This window comes from Zosterops lateralis (assembly GCF_965231275.1).
Source record: "Zosterops lateralis genome assembly, chromosome: Z".
NCBI classification, from domain to species: Eukaryota; Metazoa; Chordata; class Aves; order Passeriformes; family Zosteropidae; genus Zosterops; species Zosterops lateralis.
Genome location: NC_139800.1, coordinates 22,122,114 through 22,145,008, shown reverse-complemented (window position 1 = coordinate 22,145,008; position 22,895 = coordinate 22,122,114). Strand labels below are relative to the sequence as shown.

The 22,895-nt window shown below is 39.8% G+C and overlaps 1 protein-coding gene across 3 annotated transcripts in view; it reads left to right on the top strand.

Moving 5' to 3' along the window:
* Positions 1–22,895, top strand: part of DNAI1 (dynein axonemal intermediate chain 1) — a 139,520-nt gene that overhangs the window by 23,342 nt on the left and 93,283 nt on the right. For all 3 annotated transcript variants that reach the window (XM_083883044.1, XM_083883043.1, XM_083883042.1), the window contains 4 exons: positions 931–1,065; positions 8,009–8,096; positions 8,839–8,956; positions 11,175–11,218. In XM_083883044.1, coding sequence (XP_083739170.1) covers positions 931–1,065; positions 8,009–8,096; positions 8,839–8,956; positions 11,175–11,218 — 385 coding nt within the window. The remainder of the gene's footprint in view (positions 1–930; positions 1,066–8,008; positions 8,097–8,838; positions 8,957–11,174; positions 11,219–22,895) is intronic.

The window sequence follows — 22,895 nt, the reverse complement described above, 5'->3', positions numbered from 1 at the left end:
TTTTCCATTGATTTCTTTTCATATTGTTGAAATTTTCAGTGGGTCTAAAATAGTGTTTTTATAGAAACTCTTTTTTCCCCTCAGATCTTTACTTCTTTATGTTCTTTCCTATGTTCACAACTTCCTGTTCCAAACTTTTCTGTTCTACTCCTTCTCAAACTTGTCTCATCTTCTTTGTCTTTTCCTTGATGTTTGGAATATCTTTCCATCTCATTTCTGCTGCAAATTTACAACACGATGCAGGTGGAGGGTTTTTTAAAGCATTCTGCTATCTTTATTCCAATGTTCTAGTCTATATTCTATGTTTGAATCATACTCCCTATCCTAAGCTGTTGTGTCAGATTGCCTTTTGTTTTGTACTGAAAGAAATAAACCTGCTTCAGATACAATAGTAGGATTTCAATACTAATGAATAATTAGTAAGAGAAATTACTTCTGGATCTACTCAAGTAAGATGTGTGGCATGTGGCATAGCAGAAAATGTAAAACTGCTCTCAGTTTCCATTTGATCAAATGCTGCGGAGTTGGAGTCCAGATTTAAATTGTGTTAAGCAACTATGATTTAATTTTCCAACACCACATGAGAAATATCATAAAGCAAATGTTTAATGCACGTTTCCTAATAAACACTGCTAAATTAGCCAAATACAAAGTCCTGCAAAAAATAAAGGTATGGATAGAGTCAAAGCAGCAAGTAGAGTGTTGGAGCAAAGTAATTGTTAAGAATGCAGTAATGTGTTCTTAAAATAAGACAATGCCCCATCATGCTTTAAAAATCCTGGACCTCCACTCTTCACTTTTTGTGCAAGAAAACAGATGTTCAGCTAATTCCAGCAGCAGTGGTACTGCTGTGATGATTGTCATATATTTGTGATGGTGTAGATGGGAATATGATCAGGTCCTGATAAATCCTGCCTCTGTCTGTCTCAGTGGTTTATCTACGATGCCTATATGGAGGAACTTGAGAGAATAGAAAAGGCAAAAGAGAAAGAAAAAGCAAAACCTGTGGTAATAAAGAAAGAAGATAAGGCAACTGGAAGAAAGTTATCCTATGTGGAGCCACCGGTATGTTTCATTATGTGGGGGAAAAGGCTGTTCAAAGTGGTGGTGGATGCTTCTGTAGAACAAGTCAGCTGAAAGCAAGTCATGCTGGCTGTGTAGCTTCTTTTCTTAGTAGGCAAATGTCACCTTTAGGAAATGCAAAAGTTTTTTACTAGAAGTTGTATTCCTAAAACAGGATTTCTGTTTCACTGTATAAAGCAGAATTTTGCTTTTGCATAATCATATTTTCAAACCTGATTTCCAAATGAGATATATGGCTTTGGGCACTGTGTTTGTGTCACATTTTTGATTATTATGCGAGGGATAAAAGAACTAAATAGGTAGAAACACTCTATGATTTTTCAAAAAACTGTAAATGATGATAGTTTTATGTACAATGTTTCAGTCTAGAAGGCACTGGAATTTAGGATTATTTCAGAATATAGCACTTTAGTAAAACACTTTTCACTATTTTTTAATTTTAATTTTAAATGATTTTATAGAATTACAATTTATACATTTTTTAATTATAGATATGTACGTGGCATACTTCTGAGAATATCAGGTATCCTAACACCTGCCATGCCCTGAGCTGATGCTATGACCTTGCTGTGAGGGTGAAACTGACTCCTAACCCAGAGTCAGGGGTAGACTAGGAGTGCCTTATGGGAATGACACTGTTCATTCCATTAAAGTGACAGTATCTCCCCCATCTTAAAAATATCATCCCATTTCAGACACTGAGTGTATGATATATAGGGTATATAGGATATATGGCAACTTGAAAGATTTTCTTCAGGTTCCAAAGTGTTTTCAAGGGTTTCAGGAAGCTTCTGTCATGGTTTACCTGGGTGGTTCTTTCTTCCCCAGTCTAAGGTAAAGAATTTTGAAGGCAAACTGAAATAATTTCTGTAATTATCGGAGCAAGGTACCGTGAGAATTATAGTAGAGTATCATGGAAGTCAGTTCATAACTTGCTCCTTGAATAGGTGTAGACATATCAACATAAGTAAGATACAGATATAGATATAGATATAGGTATAGATGATATAGATATAGATATAGATGTAGATGTAGATATAGATAATATGTATATCTGTATCTCCATGTGTGTGCATAATAAGAGCTGACTCCTGAAACTGGCTTTAGCTCTTTCATACCATGTGGTTGATAAAACTGCAGAGGATTTGGCTGGCTTAGCCACGAAGCAGCACTGTGCCAACATAAACCTTACAGTATAAACAGACTGGGATGTTCTGACAAGCTTCTTCCTGTGAATTGTGCCATGGAAATTCACAGTCCTTTTGGAAACCAGTAAACCTTTCACCTGAGTATGTTTTGGAGAATTAAGTCTCAAGTCAACATTACAATTACAGGCTTAAAGGACGGACTGCTAAAAACCAAATGAAAATAAAGCGAAACCGTATTGTAATACACGTGCTGCCCACTCCGCTTTCATTTTCCCACCACAACAGTGGGAAATTGAAATCCAGTTGCTCGTGATATCTGTCCCTTTTGTGTTTTGCTTTTCACATTTAACACTTTCCAGGGGACTTGAAGGGAAGCCAGAAAGTCCATGCATGAGTAAGTGGAAGGAAAAGCTTCTTTATGCAGTGCCAATGTCCCAAACTGAGGTCCTCTGTGAGGCTGGTCAACCAACCTGAAGTGTATGAAAAACCTGATGAATTCTTTCCTCATTACCTGAAAAAATGCAACCTGAAGTACTCCAAGGCTCAAATCAGACTTAAAACAGTCATTATGTCTGTTAAGATGTATGTATATGGAAATTAAAGGTTGATGGTATCAGAATCTGTGTTTCTGGCCTCAAGTCAGCAAGTGGAGAGGTAGGTTTTGTGGAGGTGCTAATTCACATGTTACATATGTTACACCATACTAATTGAAACAGAACTTTTCCAGCTGAGCACTTTTTAAGGGCAAACTGAGCTTGGTCATTTCTGGAGGGAACTGTGGATCATCAAGCAGGAGACATGACTGATCTGGATCAAGCTGCAATGGCTAGAAGCTACAATTAATTTCCACCATTGTTTTGGTTGGGCTAGGTATTAGCAAGAAAAACTATGATAACTACTGAGATAGCACCAGATTTAACCCAAGGGAAAGAAGAAGACAAAATGAGTGGCTATTACCAACAGGTGGATCTCTCATGAAGGCTGTTGCTGTGGTAGGAGGCCATGAAAGAGAAGATCCAAGAGCTAGAGCTACAGCTGGAGATGATGGTAGGAGTTAGATTAGGATTTGAAAATGTAGTGAATGAAAAGAGAGAGAAAACAGTATTGGTACTGAATAAGAGGTCAAAGGAACACATGACTGCAAGAGAAAGGGGAAAGGGTGTGCTACATCTAAAGCAGTGATACAGCTTTTGGAACTTTTCCTCAGTATTTAGTCAAGGCAGTATGCAGACCATGGATAACACAGAATACTAAAATGGAATGATATGAAATTTTCTGAGCTGAAAATATCTGGAAGCAGGGATAACTATGCAGAAGTTTTGTATCTGCCTGTCCTGCTCTTTCTGTTCCTGTACGATCTGTTTATGGCTCTGATTACAGGGAGGATGTTTAATGGTCTTAAAGGTCTTTTTCAACCCAAATGATTCTATGATTCCATAGTCCTTATCCAGAGATGTGTTTGCTCGCATCCATAACCATCCTTAAATTCTTGAATGAATTTAGAAATTACAATGTCTAAGGCAGAACTTAATGTAATTGATGCAGGCTTGCTCCTCTTACCCTGAGATGGCAAGGCATGAAAGCACAAGTCTGACATTAAGGATTTTGAATGAATCTATGCAAAGAGTGGTGTAACAGTGTGATTGGACCATAACAAGGACATGTTGTATGCAAGAGAGGTAAAAATGGTGCCATCAGTCTGATCTTTACCTGCACATGAGGCAACAGAATTAATAAGAAAGAAAAAATTCAAAACAGGGATTAAATATGAAATGGAATAAAATAGCACATATTTGCCAAAGGTAGGCTGTTTCCAGATAATCTCATCTCTTTCTTTAATGTAAAGCAAGTTGTGTTTTTCTTGAACAAGGAAAGTAGAGGAAAGATAATCTAGCTGGAATTCTGTAAACTATTGCTATAATACCCTCAGGCAATTTTTAGATAGACCAGAAAAGTCATTGTTATTACAGCTTGGGAGGGACTGGTGGAGTGGAAGACTTCATTTTGGAGTACGAAAACAATCTTTGGTAAGGAGCAGGCTTACAGTGTGTAGCGACCAGGAGAAACATGACTGTGTTTCTCTAGCAACTCCATGTTGGTTGGTGAGTTGTGATATGAGAGACAAGTCCTTTGCTGGAATTTACCCTGTGATGAATAGCAGAGGAGATATTTATGTTATGTAAGATGAGCTAATACCTTTTCAGGACTAGAACAGGGATATGTTATTTTGATCACTGTTTTTCAAAGATGTTTGCAAGCCTGTGTAGATATGGAAAATATAAGAAATTGAAAACTTGAATATGCAACACTAGAAAATCTTAGCATGTTTGTCTGTTAATGCAAAGGTAAGCAGGGACTCTGATTTGGATAACAGAGAGAGAGAATTACTAATGAAGAGGATAGTGTCAACAGAAATACTGATGATGTCAACCAATTAAGTATATAAAAATCAAAATATAAATTAAATTAATTAAAATAGGAAATTAAAGCAGTAACTTTCTGCAGTGGAACTGTCTCTAATCTCCTCTGAAACAGAGGTGGTTGATTGTTGTCCTATGAAGTCCAAACAAAAATTGTATTTAACAGAGAAATGTGCATTCGTGAATCATGTGAGGTTCTGTCTCACTTGTCTATCTCACAGTAGCATTATCCCTGTCTGAGATGTGCCTGGTAAGCCAGGGTCACAAATATCACTTAGAGGCTCTTGGATGATGGCTACTTTTATTTTTCATATAACAGGTGAATTTAGAATGCAATTAACTTTCACATTATTGTTCATCTGTTCCTGGTCATCCTGAGGAGTGCATGAGTTGTTACCAACTCCTCTGTCTGCAATTTTCTCTTTTCAGTTTATCAGAATTAAAAGCAAAGAATGAAAACGAACAGATGAGTATAGTGATTTAATAACTGCTTGACATGATTTGAGCTGGGGGACTTTATTTGGGATTTACAGTTGATGTTTGCATTCAGGGGTTGGCTGGGCAACAAATGACAACAGTCCTGTACTGTGCTTCTTTCTTTGCAAACCAGGGGCTCTTCTAGTCACAGTCTATATATTGCTAGAGGTATAAGCAGTTATTGCGCTGATTTCAGGGTGGGGTTTGTCTCCTGGGTGTTCGGTTACATACCAGTAGAAGCTTTTTTTCATGCTTCAGTTTATGGGAGTTAGACATTGCAACTGGCCAGCTGCTGAGAGTCAAGTATGAGGCAATTAGTGATAAGGAATTCCAGAGCAAGACCAAGACATTTTTTTTCCAAAGTACTTGCTCATTATGCATCTTACATATGATTCAATTACAATATTGCTGTTTTAAAAATAACTTATGCACAGAAATAAACAAAACAAACATGCTATCCTCTGAGCTCTCCTTGCATTTGGCTAGCTAGCTCAGAATTGGCCTAAGGTGGAAAAGTGTGCTTAAAAAGAAGTGGTTTTTTTAAGGAGAAATTAGGCCTAGCACTTCCTCTGAAGATTTATTTCAGCAGCATACAGAATAAATAAAATCTGAAGCAGGATATGATACAAAGAGAAAATAACTTACTCTTATCCACTTAGAGTGTCAAAAATGTAGTCATGGATGTGTTTTTAACAGCATAGCTACCTGACAGAAAAGCTGACTAGCTGACTTAATACGTTTTTATTCATCTGGAGAGTTTCCTGTTTTGCAGAAAAAAAAAAAATCAATAATATATTGTTCCTGCATTTACAAGGACATTTTGGGTTTGTGGGTGGGTTGGTGTGTTTTTTTTTGTTTTTTTTTGTTTTTTGTGGTTTTTTTTTTTTTTTTTTTTTTTTTTTAAATTTACAGTCTGCTCTCCATTGATCCCCAAAAATAAAATTTGTGGAATCATAGTATCATAAATTCATAGAATGGTTTGGGTTGGAAGGGACCTTAAAGATCATCTCATACCTACCACTGTACCATGGGCAGGGCCACCTTCCACTAGACCAGGGTGCTCAGAGCCCCATCCAACCTGGCCTTGAACACTTCCATGGGTGGGGGCATCCACAGCTTCCCTGGATAACCTGTGCCAGTGCCCAAACATCTTCACAGTAAAGAATTTTTAAATAATATTTAATCCAGATCTACCTTCTTTCATTTAAAACAGATGTCCCTCACTCTGTCACTACCTGATAAATAGTCCCTTCCTGTATTTCCTGTAGCTTCTCTTTAGGCACTGGAAGGTGCTTTAAGGTCTCCCCGGAGCCTTTTCTTCTTCAGGCTGAACAACCCCAATTCTCTTAGCCTATCTCCATAGGAGAGGGGCTCCAGCTCCTGATCGTATTCATGGCCTCCTCTGGGCTCACTCCAGCAGTTCCATGTCCTTCCCATGCTGGGACCCCAGAGCTGGATGCAGTGCTCCAGTGGGTCTCACCAGAGCAGAGCATAGGGGCAGAATCCCCTGCCTTGATCTGCTGCCTTTCTCTGAACTTGGTGTCAAGTTCTACTTAATTTTTTCTGAGATGGGAAAAGAAGACTGCACGCATTACTGGAGGTGTAGGCAAACCATGGATCTATGAAAAAATGTAAGAGTTTATAGAATTTTTTTCTCTTTTGTCCTATGATGTCTGTGTAGCCCTATTAATTTCATGCTCTTTGAATGAGACTCAATCTCCCTTGAGTCTCTGCAGAGCCCAAGAAAGAAGCAGAGGGCTGGACACACACTATCTAAAGTCATGTTCCTAGTTCTGACTATGACTGTGTGGTATAGTTTGGTCAACCCATTTCATTTTTTCTTTTTACATTCAGGATGTTCTCTGAGCTGTGTCAAGGATGGCATGATTCTTTCCAGTATTGTCACTATGAAGGAAATCTTAATGTGCTGGCAGCCATTGTTTCATAGCAGGGGTATGAAGATTAAAGGCTTTGAAACACTGGTGGGACTTTGGGGCAGCAGTAGTGGATGGGGATTCAGGTATTTGGAGCAGCAGGCTCTCAGACCACTTTGTATATGCCTTGGCACTCTGACATCATTGCACAGAGCTGTGATGACATTATACATATATGGCCCAGCACTGTGGACTTTCAAGCTTTGTCCTTTCCACTGCTGGCACTCAGCCCTTCTTTCTAGTTAGTCCAGTTTGGATTTCACTAGTGTTTGCACACACACATAATATAGAGAGCACACTCACAGAAAATATTTGAGAATGGAGTTTAGTAAGATATGGTAATCAGCCACAGGGCTCTGTCAGCTAAGCATACTGCCTACAGCCACCTGCTGAAGGACAAACAGCCCCTGCTGGGCTCTCTTTTCTCCATTTGTCCATGGTTGTGTGAATATGTCAGGCTGGAATTACCCAGTGGTTGACTGAAGGACTCCTAAATCCTGTGATGTTTACTTAACTCATGAGACCTTAAAGCTCTCCAGGCAGAGGTGACAGAGTGCTCATGCGTGATCAAACTCCTCTCATTTCATCACCAAATCTGGTGAACTGTTACGCAGTGAGATGTAGTAGGAATCATGTGTGTCCTTTTAGGTCATCCTGTCAGGAGTTACCCTGAAAGACGAAACTCTTATCTACCTTTAGAGGTAAGTACTCGTATTCAGCTAAATCAGGAAAAAACACTGAAGTTACTGCAGCTCAGCTGTGGATGGCATCTTGCTAAATTTATAATAAAGCAATTACATATTTTGAAGTGACTGTATTATTAGGTACTGGTAGGACACATTTCTGTATTCAAGATCAAAGGATTTAAGTTTTTTAGTCACATAAGGTCTGAGGCACCTGTAAACAGACAGGAAATATATTTTCTCTTCCTTTCTTTTCTCTTCAGCACGTTGATACTTTAAGCAAGGTTGCAAAGGCTGCTAAAATAGCAGAACGGATGGTGAACCTGAACACATTTGATGACATTGCGCAAGGTATGGCCCACTGAGAGTTGCTTCTAAGTCAAGTCTGAAGTGTCAGTCCTGCAAATAAGTACATACCGCCACAACAAGGACAAGACAGGACAGAACAGAATAGAGAAACAAGTAAAATGAGCAGGTTTAGGAGCCTGCTGACTCACACAAGGCAAACAGTACATCAGACCATGGGCATGCAAACAGCATGCCACATTAGCCCTGCTCTGAGCTGGCTGGGGACAGCAGGTCTGGTGAGCACTGCCCTCCCTGCAGCACTTCCCTCCCTCAGCAGGTGCTTCACTCCTGGATGCAGGTGCTGGTGACAGCAGCCAGAGCAGAGCTGATCCCTGCTCACCTAGCAACCACAGTAACACATCACTCTTGATGTCATTTTGCAGTCTCTGCACAGCTTCCTCCTGAAGGGCCATGTCTAGCTCTGGGAGTGGCCCGAGGTTACATCTTGCTCTGGGCTTCTATTTTCTTGTTAATCCTTTGTCTGCTGATCGTTAGTTTGATTTTTATTCTTCCTATGTGTGAGAGGATTTGATAAAATTAATTTAAAGGGCTGAGTTGCTGGTTTGGAGTTAGAACTTAAGAACTGAGAGAGATTTTACACTAGCAGTTTGGTTGTGCAGAGGCTGTGAGCATAATAGATTGTCTTTTGAAGCTTCCCTGAGACCGAACTGTGCTGATTTATTTCCGATTTATAAACTGGGCCTTTTTCCTTTAATTTTTTGTTTGTTTGTTTTGTTTTGTTTAGATTTTAAATATTTTGAGGATGCATCAGATGAATTCAGAGGCCAGGAGGGAACCCTCCTCCCACTCTGGAAGTTCCAGTATGAAAAAACCAAGAAACTTGCAGTTACTGCCATCTCCTGGTAAGTCTCTTAATTCAAAACTTAATCTCGACTATTACATAGGGGAGTGGAATTAAATGTAATGGGATCTTATGAGGCAGGGCTGATTTCTCTAGGAACACAGGTTTGATTTATTACAATCAGCTGCTTGGGCAGCACTGAAATGTGCCTGCTGCTTCTGGTTGCAGAGAGGATTGTTCAAGGCTGAATGAGACAGGCTTGTCAGTAGAAACTGAAGGCAGAGCAGGCTCTGGGCAGCACTGGGGAAAAGTGAGTGCAGTTAGCAAAGCAAGGAAGAGTAGTTTCTTGGGAAAGCTGGGATAGATGTGCCATATCTTTGGACGGTACACTGTAGGAATCAGTTCTGGACAGGACAGGCCCAAAAATCCTGCTAGGTGCTTGAGAGTGTTGACCAAACACTTCCTGAACTCTGTCAGGCTTCGTGGTGTGTGCACCTCCCTGGGGAACTTGCTCTAGTGCCCAGCCACCCTCTGGGTGAAGAACCTTTTCTTAAGATCCAATGTAGCTCTCTCCTGATGCAGCTTGGTGCCATTCCCTTGGCTTCTGTCACTGCTCACCATGGAGAAGAGATCAGTGTCTGCCCCTCCTCTGCTCCTCACATTGACATTTTAACTGCAATGAGGACTCTCCTCAGTCTGAACAGACCAGATGACCTCCACCACTCCTCACGTGGCTTCCCCTCCAGACAAGAGGGGTATTTGTGTATTGGGATTTTGCACAGTTCAGTGCAGTAGACATTTGGGCTGCAGTCCACTTTTACATATTTGGTCAGTCCAAAAATGATCAGGATACTTGCAAATACTTGATACCTGATACTTGCAAATCAACTCTCTTTTGTTCTGAGATATTATTGCTATGGTTATTAATGTGAGAAAACCCCACTTATTGGTAACACAGATGAGTCCTTTCACTTTTTAATGTCCTTGATCCTCCACAGAACTGGCTCGCTTCATGCACTGCACATGAGACAAACTAGTCAGACCCTACCCTGTGTTCCCCTGCAGTTAGGCCTCCTTTGACTTGTTTATATTAGCACGTTTGTGCCTTGACAAGGAGAATCTATGGAGAGACAGAGCAGGATTTCCATCTTCTACCTTTCAAGCCACTGTGGTATTATGTAAGAGAGTATCAAGCATGCAGTTGTATGAGAATTAGAGATAAGAGTAAAAATGGGAAGGAAAATTGGGAGAAAAGGCATCTTTAATAGGTAATTTGTACTGCTGCTAAACCTGTCTCCAGGAAATGATAACAGAAAGATGACTCTAAAAGCTCCAAATTGCTTTATGGAATAAGCTTTTCTAATTCAATTTTTATTCTCTCATTTTTAGCAGTGATGGTGCATTTAGTGAAAAGAACAAGAGCATTAGGATGCCTAGGTATTAGCCCAAATGAAAAAGGAGAAATGAAAAGAGAAGTGGGCTTATTTTATCAATTCACAATAGCAAGTCAGAGAAAATACTCATTAGATAATTTCCACATGTGTTCAATTTCAGGGAATTGTTACCCACTGGTTGTGCTGTGTGAGCTCAGAAATAACAACAGTACTGATATTTGTCCCATGGAAACCCTACCTACAGTCATCTACCACCCACTGGGGTAGATGGGGTTGTAGAGAGGGTAGGTGTTTTTCAAGTAAAGGGACTTTAGAAGACATAATAGATGGCTAATTGCTCATTATTAGTATTTGCCACAGGAAATACACTGTTCACCAGCTGGGTCAGAAGGGAATTTCCCTTCCTCATTCGTGGTTGTCATCATGAATTTATGAACTGATAGCTGTCTCTGGAAGCATCTCTCATAATTTAATAGCAGGTTGGGAAAGTGAATTTATTGATTTAGAAACTCTTTAATTCTTGCCACCGAAAGATGGGAACCAATATATTCCTGCTTTTTTGCTTTCCTCAAAGATCTTGTTTTTAAAAGTAAACTTTCTGCAATTATGAAATGGATAGGCCAAGAAGTGCTGGAGATTGCCATATCTATCTTTCTATCTTTTTCATCTACTGTTTTGATCATTTGATGTTCTGCTTTTTTATGCATCATTAGTTTCGACAAGTTACTCACAAGCTTTACTAGTGCATATGGTAAAGGGCAGAGCCCTCAGACTGAGCTCAGTCCTGTGAGAATGGGCTCTGAAGTTAATGTGTGAAACACTGCATTGCTGTGGAACTACATGGTTAATAATAAATGCAATCTTATATATATTTTCTCATTACAGGAATCCAAAGTACAAGGATCTATTTGCAGTGGGGTATGGCTCTTGTAAGTATTAAATGCAAAAGAATCATTGAAAGATTTTAAATATTTAGCAAGTGCTCTGAGATCAAGAGAGACAATCCTCTGAGGCATGGATTGCATCTCATAGCAAGGACTCACCTAATTTCATAGCAATAAATTGAGATTTAACTTAATACAGGGGTTAAGCCTTTCCATTCCATGACATGAACATTCAGAAATATATAGGCATAGACAACAATTATTCTAGGACTAAACCAAATTTAAAACAGGATAATGTGATACATAATGGAATTGCTGAACTATTCATCCTTTCTTTGTGGTCTGGAGAACATAAACGCACATGGTTTCAAAACAGTTTAGATAGATTAATGGAGGACCAGTTTGCTGCTGGAGGGATAAACCACCTGATTCAGTAAGTTAATATCTGTGAGTTGCTGGAAGCTTGAGTACATACAAGGGAACAGACCTGTATTTGCTGACATTCTTAATCTAAACAATTTCAACATGTTGGTGTAAGATACTTGGCTAGAGTGGCTATAGTAACCTTTGGTATCATCCCAAATATGTATTCATTCTTATGTCTTTTTCTGTGCTCTGACAATGGAACCAGATGGGTTGTCTTCATTTATACTGGTAAGGACTGTGCTCTGCTTGCAATATTGCAAAATTTCGTTTTCCTATTAAATTTACATTTTTCTTTTGACTTTCACTCCATCTGAGGTCTGGAAATGTTCTTGTTAGTTTGCCAAGAAGCCTAAACTGGCTTGATACTCTTTTTAGTTCAGCAGGCAGCAGCTATTCTGAAGAGCAGATAAGAATCAGCTTTTGCAGAAGAAAGCATGGTGCGAAGTGCTCAGGATGTCCTTGCCTTGTACAGCACAGCAAAATCCTATTGTTCTTACATCCCTGTGCTAAAAGTGTAGGAATTCAGCAGTGCCTTCCTGCTGCCCTGCCAGCCAGGTGGCAGAGAGATACAAGCTCAAGGAAGGTAATCTCCCTGCTCAACCTATTCAAGCAATTGTTCTGATTTCGTATGCTTCATGCACTAGGCAAGACCAGTGTGCTGTCCGGGTTGTGCAAAAGTTAGTTAGTTCTGCCAGGGTCCATTGTGCCAAAGGCAATATAGAGATGCAAAGGGAGGGATACTCTAAATCAGTGGCTTGCTGCATAAGTGGACAAGAGAGCCAGAAATCTTCTTATCCCATTTTTATAGAGGACAGAGAGCATAGCTTGTCTCAGCCAGCTGAAGGCAACTAACAGCTGAGAGCTGAGTCTCTGCTCTAGACTCCCCCTTTAGTCAGTCTGGAGAGATTAGCGTATCCAGAGGCCATCCATCCTGATGTTCGAGGGAGGAGCTAAGTGGCTCTCTGGAAGGGGTGATTCTTCCCCACGACTGAGCTGAAGCAGAGCACCTAGCCCGGGTGCTTATCTCTTAGACGACCAAAGTGAGGTGAGATAAATCCAGCCCAGAGGAAATGATCCTAGAGTCATGCAACAACTGGAATATCTTTGGGTCTGGTGTGGCCATAATTACATCACCAGTCTTCTGTGCAGCAGGCATTTGAGAGTGCTGCCAAAATACAAGTAACACATTTGTCCTACTGCCTAAAGTGTATTTTTTGAAACAAAAGATCCCTTGTTTAGTGTGGGTTGACACCATTCCAGAGTGGTGGTGCAGACAGGGCCCTAGACTCTCCCATGCTTTTGTAGCCTATTTCTGCGGTCTTCTCCAGTGATTTATTTGGATGGAGTTTCTGAGGCTAAAGGTGTTTATTTGGCATGAGACAGGCTCTTCTGAACAAGCAAATATTGTCATCATAATTTACAATTTAGGGTTTATGCTGCCTGGCTGGAACTAATTTTTATTCCCATGAGGAGGAGCTGTCTTTCTGGTGTTGTTTTTGCATAAATGAGGTTGCTGGGTTTCTGGCTACACTGACAGCTTGCAGTGCAGGGTTCAGAGAGCATCTAGTGGGTGTTGGGCTTGTGTTCTGCCTTGCTGGGAACAATACGAATACAAGCTCAGGTCTTTGCCATCCCCTCAGTTCATGTTCCAAAAGCAATTGTGCCTCTGACAGGCTTCAGAGATGGCTATTTATGTGCAGTTCCAACTGTCAGCACACAAGCTGAGTAGAGAAAAACATTGTCTCTATGGCCAGTGTATTTCATCCCAGAGTTTCTTAGGATTTAATGTATGGAACTTGCCACTCACAAGGATACGTGTAGAGTATAGACTCACACACAAAGCGCTGGCAATCTGAGGTATTTGGCGAAGATGTCTACTCAGTTCTTCACAGTCTGAGATAGGGCTTCATGTAGCAAAAGCAAAGCATGTAAAGATATGCATACTGTTCTAGCTTTCTAGGGTAAAATCAGCATAAGTAATGCTGGCACAGTGTCCTTACACTGGTGTGATTGCATCCAAAGTAAGAGTAGCTGCAACTTTGTGATCAAACTATATCAGTCTCAAATCCATACCAGAGCTTTCATGGAGATGAGCTGGCTCTTAGTAGATGTCCTGAGGCTCCCTGAAGCTGAAGAGTAGTGGTGGAACACAGAACATGGAACTGCTCTGGTTACATTCTCCTATAACATAGAGACAGGTAAGTACAGAGAGACTAGACATACTTACTGGACAGTCTTGTATTTTCCGATTTCTCAAATGAACTGCCCAATGACCATGGATAATCTTTTATTTACTGCCCTGCTTGTAAAGGTGGTGGATGGTTGATCACTCCAGTAAGGATATTCCTAAATAGAGAATGCTTAGAGTGCTTCAGAAGGAACAGAGAAGGGAGAAAATTCACCAAGTGGCTTTTACAGCAAGGTACTTGATGCTGAATGAATGCATTCATACTTTTGCTAGCACAGTTATTCTATCAGTCATCCTGACAAGAGGGATGGCAGTTTTGACAAAATATTTGTCCTCTCCTTATGACTAGCCATCCAGATAATAGGTGAGGTAATTCAGTAGGACTGGAGTCCTTACACTGAAAGCAGCCCACACTGCATATAGATAAGGTCTGTGGTCATTAATTCATATTAACTACTTGTTAGCTGCTTCTGAAATCTAGATAAATCCTTCAAGTTTTCTGTGAGATCTCAGTCAAATTATGGAAATAACAATTGAGAACCACAGAATCATAAAATGTTCCTAAGTGGAAGGAAACCAGCAAGGATCATGGAACTGGACTCCTGGCTCTACACAAGATCAGCCCCAAGAACTCCACCATGTGCTTGTGAGTGTTTTCCAAATGCTTCTTGAGTTCTGTTTGGCTTGGTGCTTGACCTGTTCCTTGGAGAGCCAGTTCCAGTGTCCAGCCATCCTCTAGGGGGAGAACATTTTGCAGATATCCAACTTCAGGCCATTCCCCCAGACCCTGTCACTGGTCACGGAGAAGAGATCAGTGTCTGCAACTCCTTACCCCATCATGAGGAAGTTGTAACTGCAATGAGGTCTCCTCTCAGTCAGCTCTTCTCCAGGCTGAACAGACCAAGTGACCTCAGCCACTCTTCACGTGGCTCCCCCTCAAGGTGCTTCATCATCCTTGTTGCCCTCCTTTGGATACACTCTAATAGCTTTATATCCTTCTTGTATTGTGGCACCCAGAACTGCCCCCAGCACTTGAGGTGAGGCTTCCCCAGAGCAGAGCAGAGAAGGACAATCCCCTCCCTTTCCTGGCTGGCAATGCTGGGCCTGATGCCCCCAGGACAGGGATGTCCCTCCTGGCTGCCAGGGCATTGCTGACTCATATCCAACTTCTAATCAACCAGGGCCCCCAGGTCCCTTTCCCTGGCACTGCTTTGCTCATCTCATTCTCCAGTCTGTCTGTACATTCAGGGTTGTCCCATCCCAAGTGCAGAATCCATCACTTGTCTCTGTTAAACTTTATATGGTTGCTGATTGCACATCTCTCTAATTTGTCAAGGTCTCTCAGCAGAGCCTCTCTGCCTTTGAGTGAGACATCAGCTCTTTCCAATTTAGTATCATGGACAAACTTGCTTAATATTCCTTTGACACCTATGTCCAAGTTGTTTATGAAGGCATTGAAGAGCACTGAGCCCAAGATGGAGCCCTGCAGAATCTCACCAGTGACCAGCTGTCAGTCTGATGTAATCCCATTTACTATAACCCTTTGTGTCCTATGCATCAGCCAGTGTTCACCCACTGCATGATGTAATTATGTAACTGCAAGCTGGACATTTTGTCCAGAAGGATATTTAGGGAGCCCAGCTCTTTGATACATTAGAAAATAATAAAAAATAATTTCAGAAAGTTATTTGTCCATCTCCATGCAAGATAGTGCTTGATTTGAAACATGGTTTGATGTCTAAACTTAGTCCACCTAATGATGATTGCATGCACTATAATTCCTGTCATCATTGACCAGCATAGCCCTGTAGATGACAGCAAGCCTTGTGACCAGGACAGAAATGTATGTTTGAGAAGTAGAACACTAGAAAGCCTAAAAACTTTGATTTAACAGTATAGGCTGCAGGCTTAAGAACTTTGCTCAGTATTACAAAATGTACCAGATGTTTACTTGTTTTCTTCTCTGCAGTGGTAGATTTAAAGGTTGTGATGGAGGATGTGGAAAATAGTCTGGAATGGATTTACATAACAAGCTGCAGTTAAATTTAGTATTTTCTGATGAATGACCAAAGAGCTTTAACTAAAAGTGCCAAGAGGATTGAATACTGCCTAAAACATTCAGATCCTTGAAACAGCTCTCAGAAAGTCTCTTCCAGTAAGTTTATGTATTTAAATTATGTTCCCAAAACAGGCAGAGAAGACTCCTGGGGGCAGAAATCCCTACTAATCTTTCTCTAAGCTACATGAGTTTGTTTTTATATTGGGAATAGAGATTTAAGACCTTGGCAGACAGAGAAAAAACATTTTATATTGCTTGGATGAAATTCTTTGTCTAGGATGAGGCTGTGTGTACATGCAATTCATGTGAAGGAACTGCTCGGGAGAGGATGGGCTGGCATGTCCCCAGTCACATAATGGCCTGTGTGCTAGGCCAGGTACAGCACTGACTGTCAGACTTTTTAGATGCTGCAGTGAAGCTATTGAAGTTTTCTGAGTCCAATACTACAAAAGGCTGATAGAGATTCATGTGGCCCATATACCTCACTCAAAGAGAAGTTTGTGTTTGCTGTTTATATGCTGTAACAGATTCTAGCTTTGGGAAAATGCCTTCATGTTCATTCAGTCATGTCCCCAGCGTGCAAGTTGATAAATACATCTTCAATGGTAAAAGATCTGTGAGGCTCCCTCTCTGTTTTTGGTAACAGGATTGAGAACTGCATTGTACTACTATAAAGTCTGAGTGTTTCCTTTTAGTTGTGAATGTATTTTTATTGATACTTTGGATATTTATACTGTAAATTGAAAGGCTGTCCCCTTTTGCAAATGTTTGTGATGCCAGTTACTAATGGCAGTTGGTACATGAGTTAGTGATATCTAAATATCAGTAGTGAAATTATGTTGAGAAAAAGACATTCACAGAAATAAAACATGATTGCATGGTCACCAGTGATTTTAACTCATATTTAAGTTGCTACTGTAAGTGGTTATTATAATACAGAAAACAAGCATCAGTGAAATAAGCAGAGGCAAGAACTAAAAGGGAATTTGTAAGTCTTATTTGTGAATTGCTGTAGAACATTTGTATGGGTACTGAGTATCCCCACAATCAAAAAGAAACACCCAGGAGGACTTGGGCTTGCTGTGTACTAATTTAAGAGTGCTGTTTCTGCTATGTGACTCTTAAAAGCTGAAAGGAATTTTCCATTAATACATTGTATTAATTAAAAGAGGCTGTTGGGGAATAAAATAGGAAATGAAATGTAGCAATCAGATGCCTCTTAGGCAAGCATATCGAAAGCCATTAGTAACTTGGTCTAATGCTAACCTATTATTTTATCCATGAAATTACTGCTGACAAAAAAGTTTTGATGAGACAAATATCTGGGAGGGGCCAAGAAATGGAACAACCATTTAAAGAGCAATTTATATCACATTTGTAGCAGAATACAAGGCCTCATTTTATGTTACGGTGTTCAAAAATTTCAAGCTGTGTACATGTATAGAGGGAAGCCGTATTTTCAGGAGGAGTGATTTTTAAAAAGTTTTGTTCAATGCTGAACTTCATCAGAGTTCCTTGGATCTATAGAGAAGAAGAGTTGTAAAGGAACTGAGGGGCTAAAAGAACTTTTAAGTGCAGTTTTTAATTTAATGCTGAAATGACTACCCTGGAAAGGCATGCTCATCACTGGTGCCATGCCAAGGAGAAGGGTGACAAATTGGGAAGGGTTCAAAAAAGAAAGAATGATCTAAGAGCAGGGTGACTGACCTGGGAAACAAATTTAAGGAATTCAGTTTGTTCAGCTTGTCAAAAAAAGGCTTATTAAGTCATTGGATTGTGGTCTGTTAACTCCCTGTATTGGGAAGATAGATCATGTAACAAAGGGATCTTTAATCTAGCAGACAAATGATGTAACAAGATCAAAGAAAAGCTGGAGCTGGATGAATCAGGCCAGACAATGTGTGGCTCTTAATAGCAGATAAGTGATTTAGAACAATTAGTTTTGGCATGTGGTGAAGTACTATCTTCTGCAAAATCTAAAATGTGGAAGTTTTAGATATGATATTTCTTCTCTGAAGTTTTGGTCTGTTGCAGATATGATTTCTGCATTTAAAGATTTAAAGGAGTGAAATCTTGTGTCCTTGATATCTTATAGTCTTCAGGAGTCTGATTTATTCACTCTTCTGACCTTTTTAGGGGCTTTTTTCTGCACTGTCTCCTATCTGATGCTTTGAAGTTCATTTGCAGAACGTTTTTATCCTCCCCCATGATCTGACAGTTTTTGAAAAACCTCCCTAGTGGAATCAGTGTTAGAAATTTAAGCTATCATAAATCCACTTTATTAAAATAATCAATTGTGGTCAATTAAACATAATTACACTAAAAATGACACTTTAAAATCTGTTTTCCAAATACTGACTGTCTCTTACCATACATGCAGGGAGAGAAAGGACCTGTCTTTCTATCAAAGAAAGACTATCAACTCTGTTAGTAAATTCAACCTAATAATCATAATATATTAAGTGAATCATATGAAAGATGAATTTCATTTGGAGACTTAATTACTGATTTGTAGTATAAATTCTGTGAGCTTTGCTTGATTTTTCTGAGCCTTAACCTTTTAATACATATAACTTTCATTAACTCACAGTATTAACTTTTGCTGTAGCATTTTGTTATGCACAAAATAGTAAAAAGCTCTGTTGGTGTGTTTGGGAAAAGAGATGTATTAACAGATTTTCTAGAGCATGGGGATTGAAAGAGTTGCTGAGCCATCCTGTTGTGTCTCCAGTGCTTTGCAAGCCATTAAATTCTACCAACTTACCTTCTGTGTAGCCCAGTTAATTTGATTTGTGCATTTTTATCCACAGGAGACAAAATATTTGTGCACCTCAGAGTCTTACCTGTTCAATAAAACTAGTCTGACACCTTTCCTTTCTTAGCTTTGTCTCTGAAAATGGCTCCATTTAAGTTACTGTGGGAATTCTTCTCTTAGCATTTGCACAGCAGAATCCAAGGATAGGCAGGTTAACTCTCCTTGTCATTGATGTCAAGGGGATGGTCTTGTGATGAAAATCTGCCAGAAGAATTTCTAACCATCCATACTGAGACACGCCTTGACTCAGTAGGAGGAGACAGTCAATAGATGTTGAGAACAGACAAAACAGTTCCAAACGCTCTGTCTTAAAAGGGTCAGTTTTTGCTTTATTTTAAAGATTTGTTTCCCCCCACACAAATTCTTATGCCTGTGTTCTATCACGTAAACACTATTTGCTTTTTTATTTTGCTTTCCCTCCAAATCCTAAGGTTACATTTTCACCACAGCTTGACTTTTCTGTAAAAAAAATTCTAGAATCAACTCTACTTCTCACACTCTAGTCTAAGTAGCAAAAAATTTATCAGGCTCTGAGGCTATAGTGATCCTGACCATCTTCACTATTGTATCTTCTCAAGAGCAGGGGATGAGCCCTGGCTGCCCACAGAGCCGCTGTACTGCTGGCTATGTTGCCGTGCTTGGGTATCAGCTCCCTATCTCTTAGGGAATAGCAAGTGATTTCTGCAACCAGCCCTGACTTATGACTTTCTTCTCTGATAATCCAGTGCTTAGGTCAATAAATAGCAGAGCAAAATCTGGATAAAACACAAGCCAGTGTTACTTAACTGTAATGTATTTCTTCATGCCAGATACTTAACTATATTTCCATTTCACTTTGTACTTTAAAGGGCTTGGTTTCCTTCTGTTTGCTTTATATTTCATGCTTGAAACCTTGATACGTGGTACAAAGCAGATTTCTTAACCTGAGTGCTTTGACTGGTATTTGAGAGATAACAGTAGTAAGACCAAAGATCCAGCTTTCATTTTTCTCTTTGCATTAGAACTTCGAGGATGAGGTTTGGTAACTTGTGTAGATTCACAAAAAAATACTATTTTAATTTTTTTTTAACCTTACAATAGTTCAGATTTGTATGTCACTTTCTTCAGAGGAATCCCTGTAATGGGAAACTCAATTAATTGATTGGTTTAGCCTCCATAGTGCTCTGTAAGTGAACCAGGAGGCATAAGATCTGTTTAGGGCTTGTGCAGGCATGTGTATTCATTTAAGGGAAAGTTTGGTATACTATGGATTTGTTCTGGCTACCTCCCAAGAAAAGGCTCTGGATCCGGTGACCTTGGGATGTTTTTTCATTTGCTCTGTTTTTCAGATGCAACTGTGGTTGTGAAATCAGCCACACAGATAAGAAACGCTATTGGTTCTGTAAGGTTTATTTATCAGTGAATGCATACTTTCCTATGGTTAATCAGCTATTAAAGCTCAAAAGTTTTAAAATCCTTGTTAAGAAGATAGCACTATTGTTAATCTGTCATGACTATGGGAGTGCTGCCACTGTAGTGAAGAATTGCTGTTGAAAAACTCAATCATACAAATAATATGTACAGAATTGTATTATAATTTTTTAAAAGGTTACTGTTGCAGGCTTAGATATGACTGGGTGATCAGTCGCATTGTACAGTTGCATTCAGAGTCTTTCAAGCTAAGGATGTACTTCAGTGGTGAATCTCTGTGTGGTGGGTGCAATCTGGCAAGTGGTTCCCTGGTGTAGGAGGGGGATTTCAAGAGTCTTCTTGGAAGAATTACATGGAAACAGGTTCTGTAGGGAAGATGAATCTGAGAGAGTTGGTTGATATTTAAGGATCACTTCTTCCCAGGCTTAACAACAATGTATCCCAATGAGCAAGAAATCAGAAAAAGCACATGAGAGGCCCTGTGTGGATCATTAAAGAACTCCTGTCATTACTCAGGCGTAAGAAAGAAACACACTAGAGATGGAAGCAGGGAGGGGCCACTTGGACTGGATGTAGAAATGTTAACAGAATAAGTAAAAATGAGACAAGGAGGGCCAAGGCCAATCTGGAATTAATTCTAGCCAAGGATGTCAAGTACAACAAGGTCTTCTTCAAATACATCAATAAAGAGAAAAACAAAGGATAAAGTGGGCCTGTAACTTAAGGGGGGAAGCTCGTATGGGAATTCAGGCAAGGCAGAGTTACTGAACACCTTCTTGCATTGGTCTTCATTGACTAGAACAGTCCTCAGGGATCTCTGACCCAAAAGATCAGCGTAAAGGAATGTTGCAAGCAAGGCTTTCCTTTGATCATGTTAGAGAACACTTAGGTGATTTGACATGCACGAGTCCCTGGGCCCTGATGGAATGTATCAACAAGCACAGAGGGAACTGATGGGCATCATAGCAAGGTCTGACAGGTCATGGCAATCATGAAAGGTGCCTGAGGATTGGAAGAAGGTAAATATCATCCCAGTTTTCAGAAAGGGCAAGAAGGAGGACCCAGAGAACTACCAGCCAGTCAGCCTCACCTCAGCCCTGGAAAGATGGTGGAGCTCCTCATTCTGGAGGCTGTCTTTTACCACATGGATGACAAGAAGGTGGTCACGAGTGATCAGCACGAATTCACAAAGGATAAATAATGCTTTATCAACCTGATTGCCTTCTGTGATGAAACAGCTACCTGGATAGATAAGGGAAGAGCAGTGGTAATTGTCTACCACAACTTCAGCAAGACTTTTGTCAGTAACACTCTGGAGTCATGTTATAATGCATGCAAAATATCTTCTGTGCATCTTCTTGATTTGCCCCTTGCTAAACTGCACACAAAAGCCACCCTTAAAGGCAAGACTGTGTATGTAAATAGTTTTTTTGTAACAAACCACTACAGGCAAAATATCTCTATATTTGAATGCAGTGACTTAAGTATATTAACTAATAGTTGTTTCTTTTCATAGATGCCCTTAAAGCAGTCTGTGGGACAGAAATTAACAACACAGGGAGTGATGGAATACTTATCTTCTTGTCTGTGATAAAAATAATGTATTTTTAATTGTTTTGCAAACAATATAAGGATTTATGATGTCTTCAGCAGAGTTATTTGACATATGAAAGTGAGAAAACAGGAGGAACTACAAGGGGAAAATGTGATACTTATAAGCATTGGGAGTTCATCTCTCAGGAAGTAGGTAAACTCTGTTTAGTAGCTAGGAGACTTTTCCTTGAGTGTGGCATGGTATTGCCAGGTCTGATCATTCAGAGATGACAAGGCATTATGAAATTAGTGATTAATTGAAAGACTGTTTCTTTTTATTTGCCCTCTATAATTTCAAGATGGAATCTGTTTGTTTTAAAGCCTTATTTTATTGCTAGGAGAGCTAGCAGTGTTTTGGTCTGAAACAAAGCAGAAACAGAATTTTGTTTAAATAACAAAGCTGAGACTTGAAAAGAAAACTTCCTGCTATTGCAGTACTCCAGATATCAGGATACTGGCAGCCCTGTTGCAGCTTTTGTCTCTCTCCTTGCATGACCCTCTTAGCAATGTCACTTCATGAAGGTAGAGGCAGTGATTCCCCCAAAAAATGGAGTTCTGTGGTCTTAGTAAAATCCCAGTGGGCCTGGGCCTTTGCAAATCTGATGGCTTGCTGCTTTTGCTTTTCATGTATCCTGAGAGACCAGCTCACAGCTCCATTTTGATCGCTAGAATACAATAGGAAATTTTCACTCAGTAAGTCATGGGTCTAGTCCACCTTTGCTAGTTTGTTACTCTTTGCTTTTTTTAAAGGAAGCACTTGCTTCCTTTAAAGCACCTCAGTTTGTCTGTAATGAGATTAAATTGCTCTTGTGGCTGAATTATTTATGGCTTTTAATGTAATTTTCCAAATTTATATTCCCACTGAGAAAAAACAATTAAGTTTTGCAAAGGCAACTTTGAAATACATTTTCAGATTTGCAAAAGAGTTTTCAGAATTTCCACCCTAACCCCAAGCCCCAGTGGGATCTTCTAAAGATATTTTAAAGACCTCAGAGTTTAGGTTCTTTCTAAACATCTCTTGTGCTGCAGGGTCTCTGACAGCCTCTAATCCTTCCAGACTTCACAGCATGCTGTGAATATTGCAATTTCCTTTTCTTCTTGGAAAAAAATTCTTATCATTTCTTGCATATGGTATTACAGCTGACAGCATGAAGTCCCAGCCTGAATATTAAGACTGTAATTCTATTTCTTGAGTTGTGATGCAGTGTATAAATTCATTCAACTGGACTTT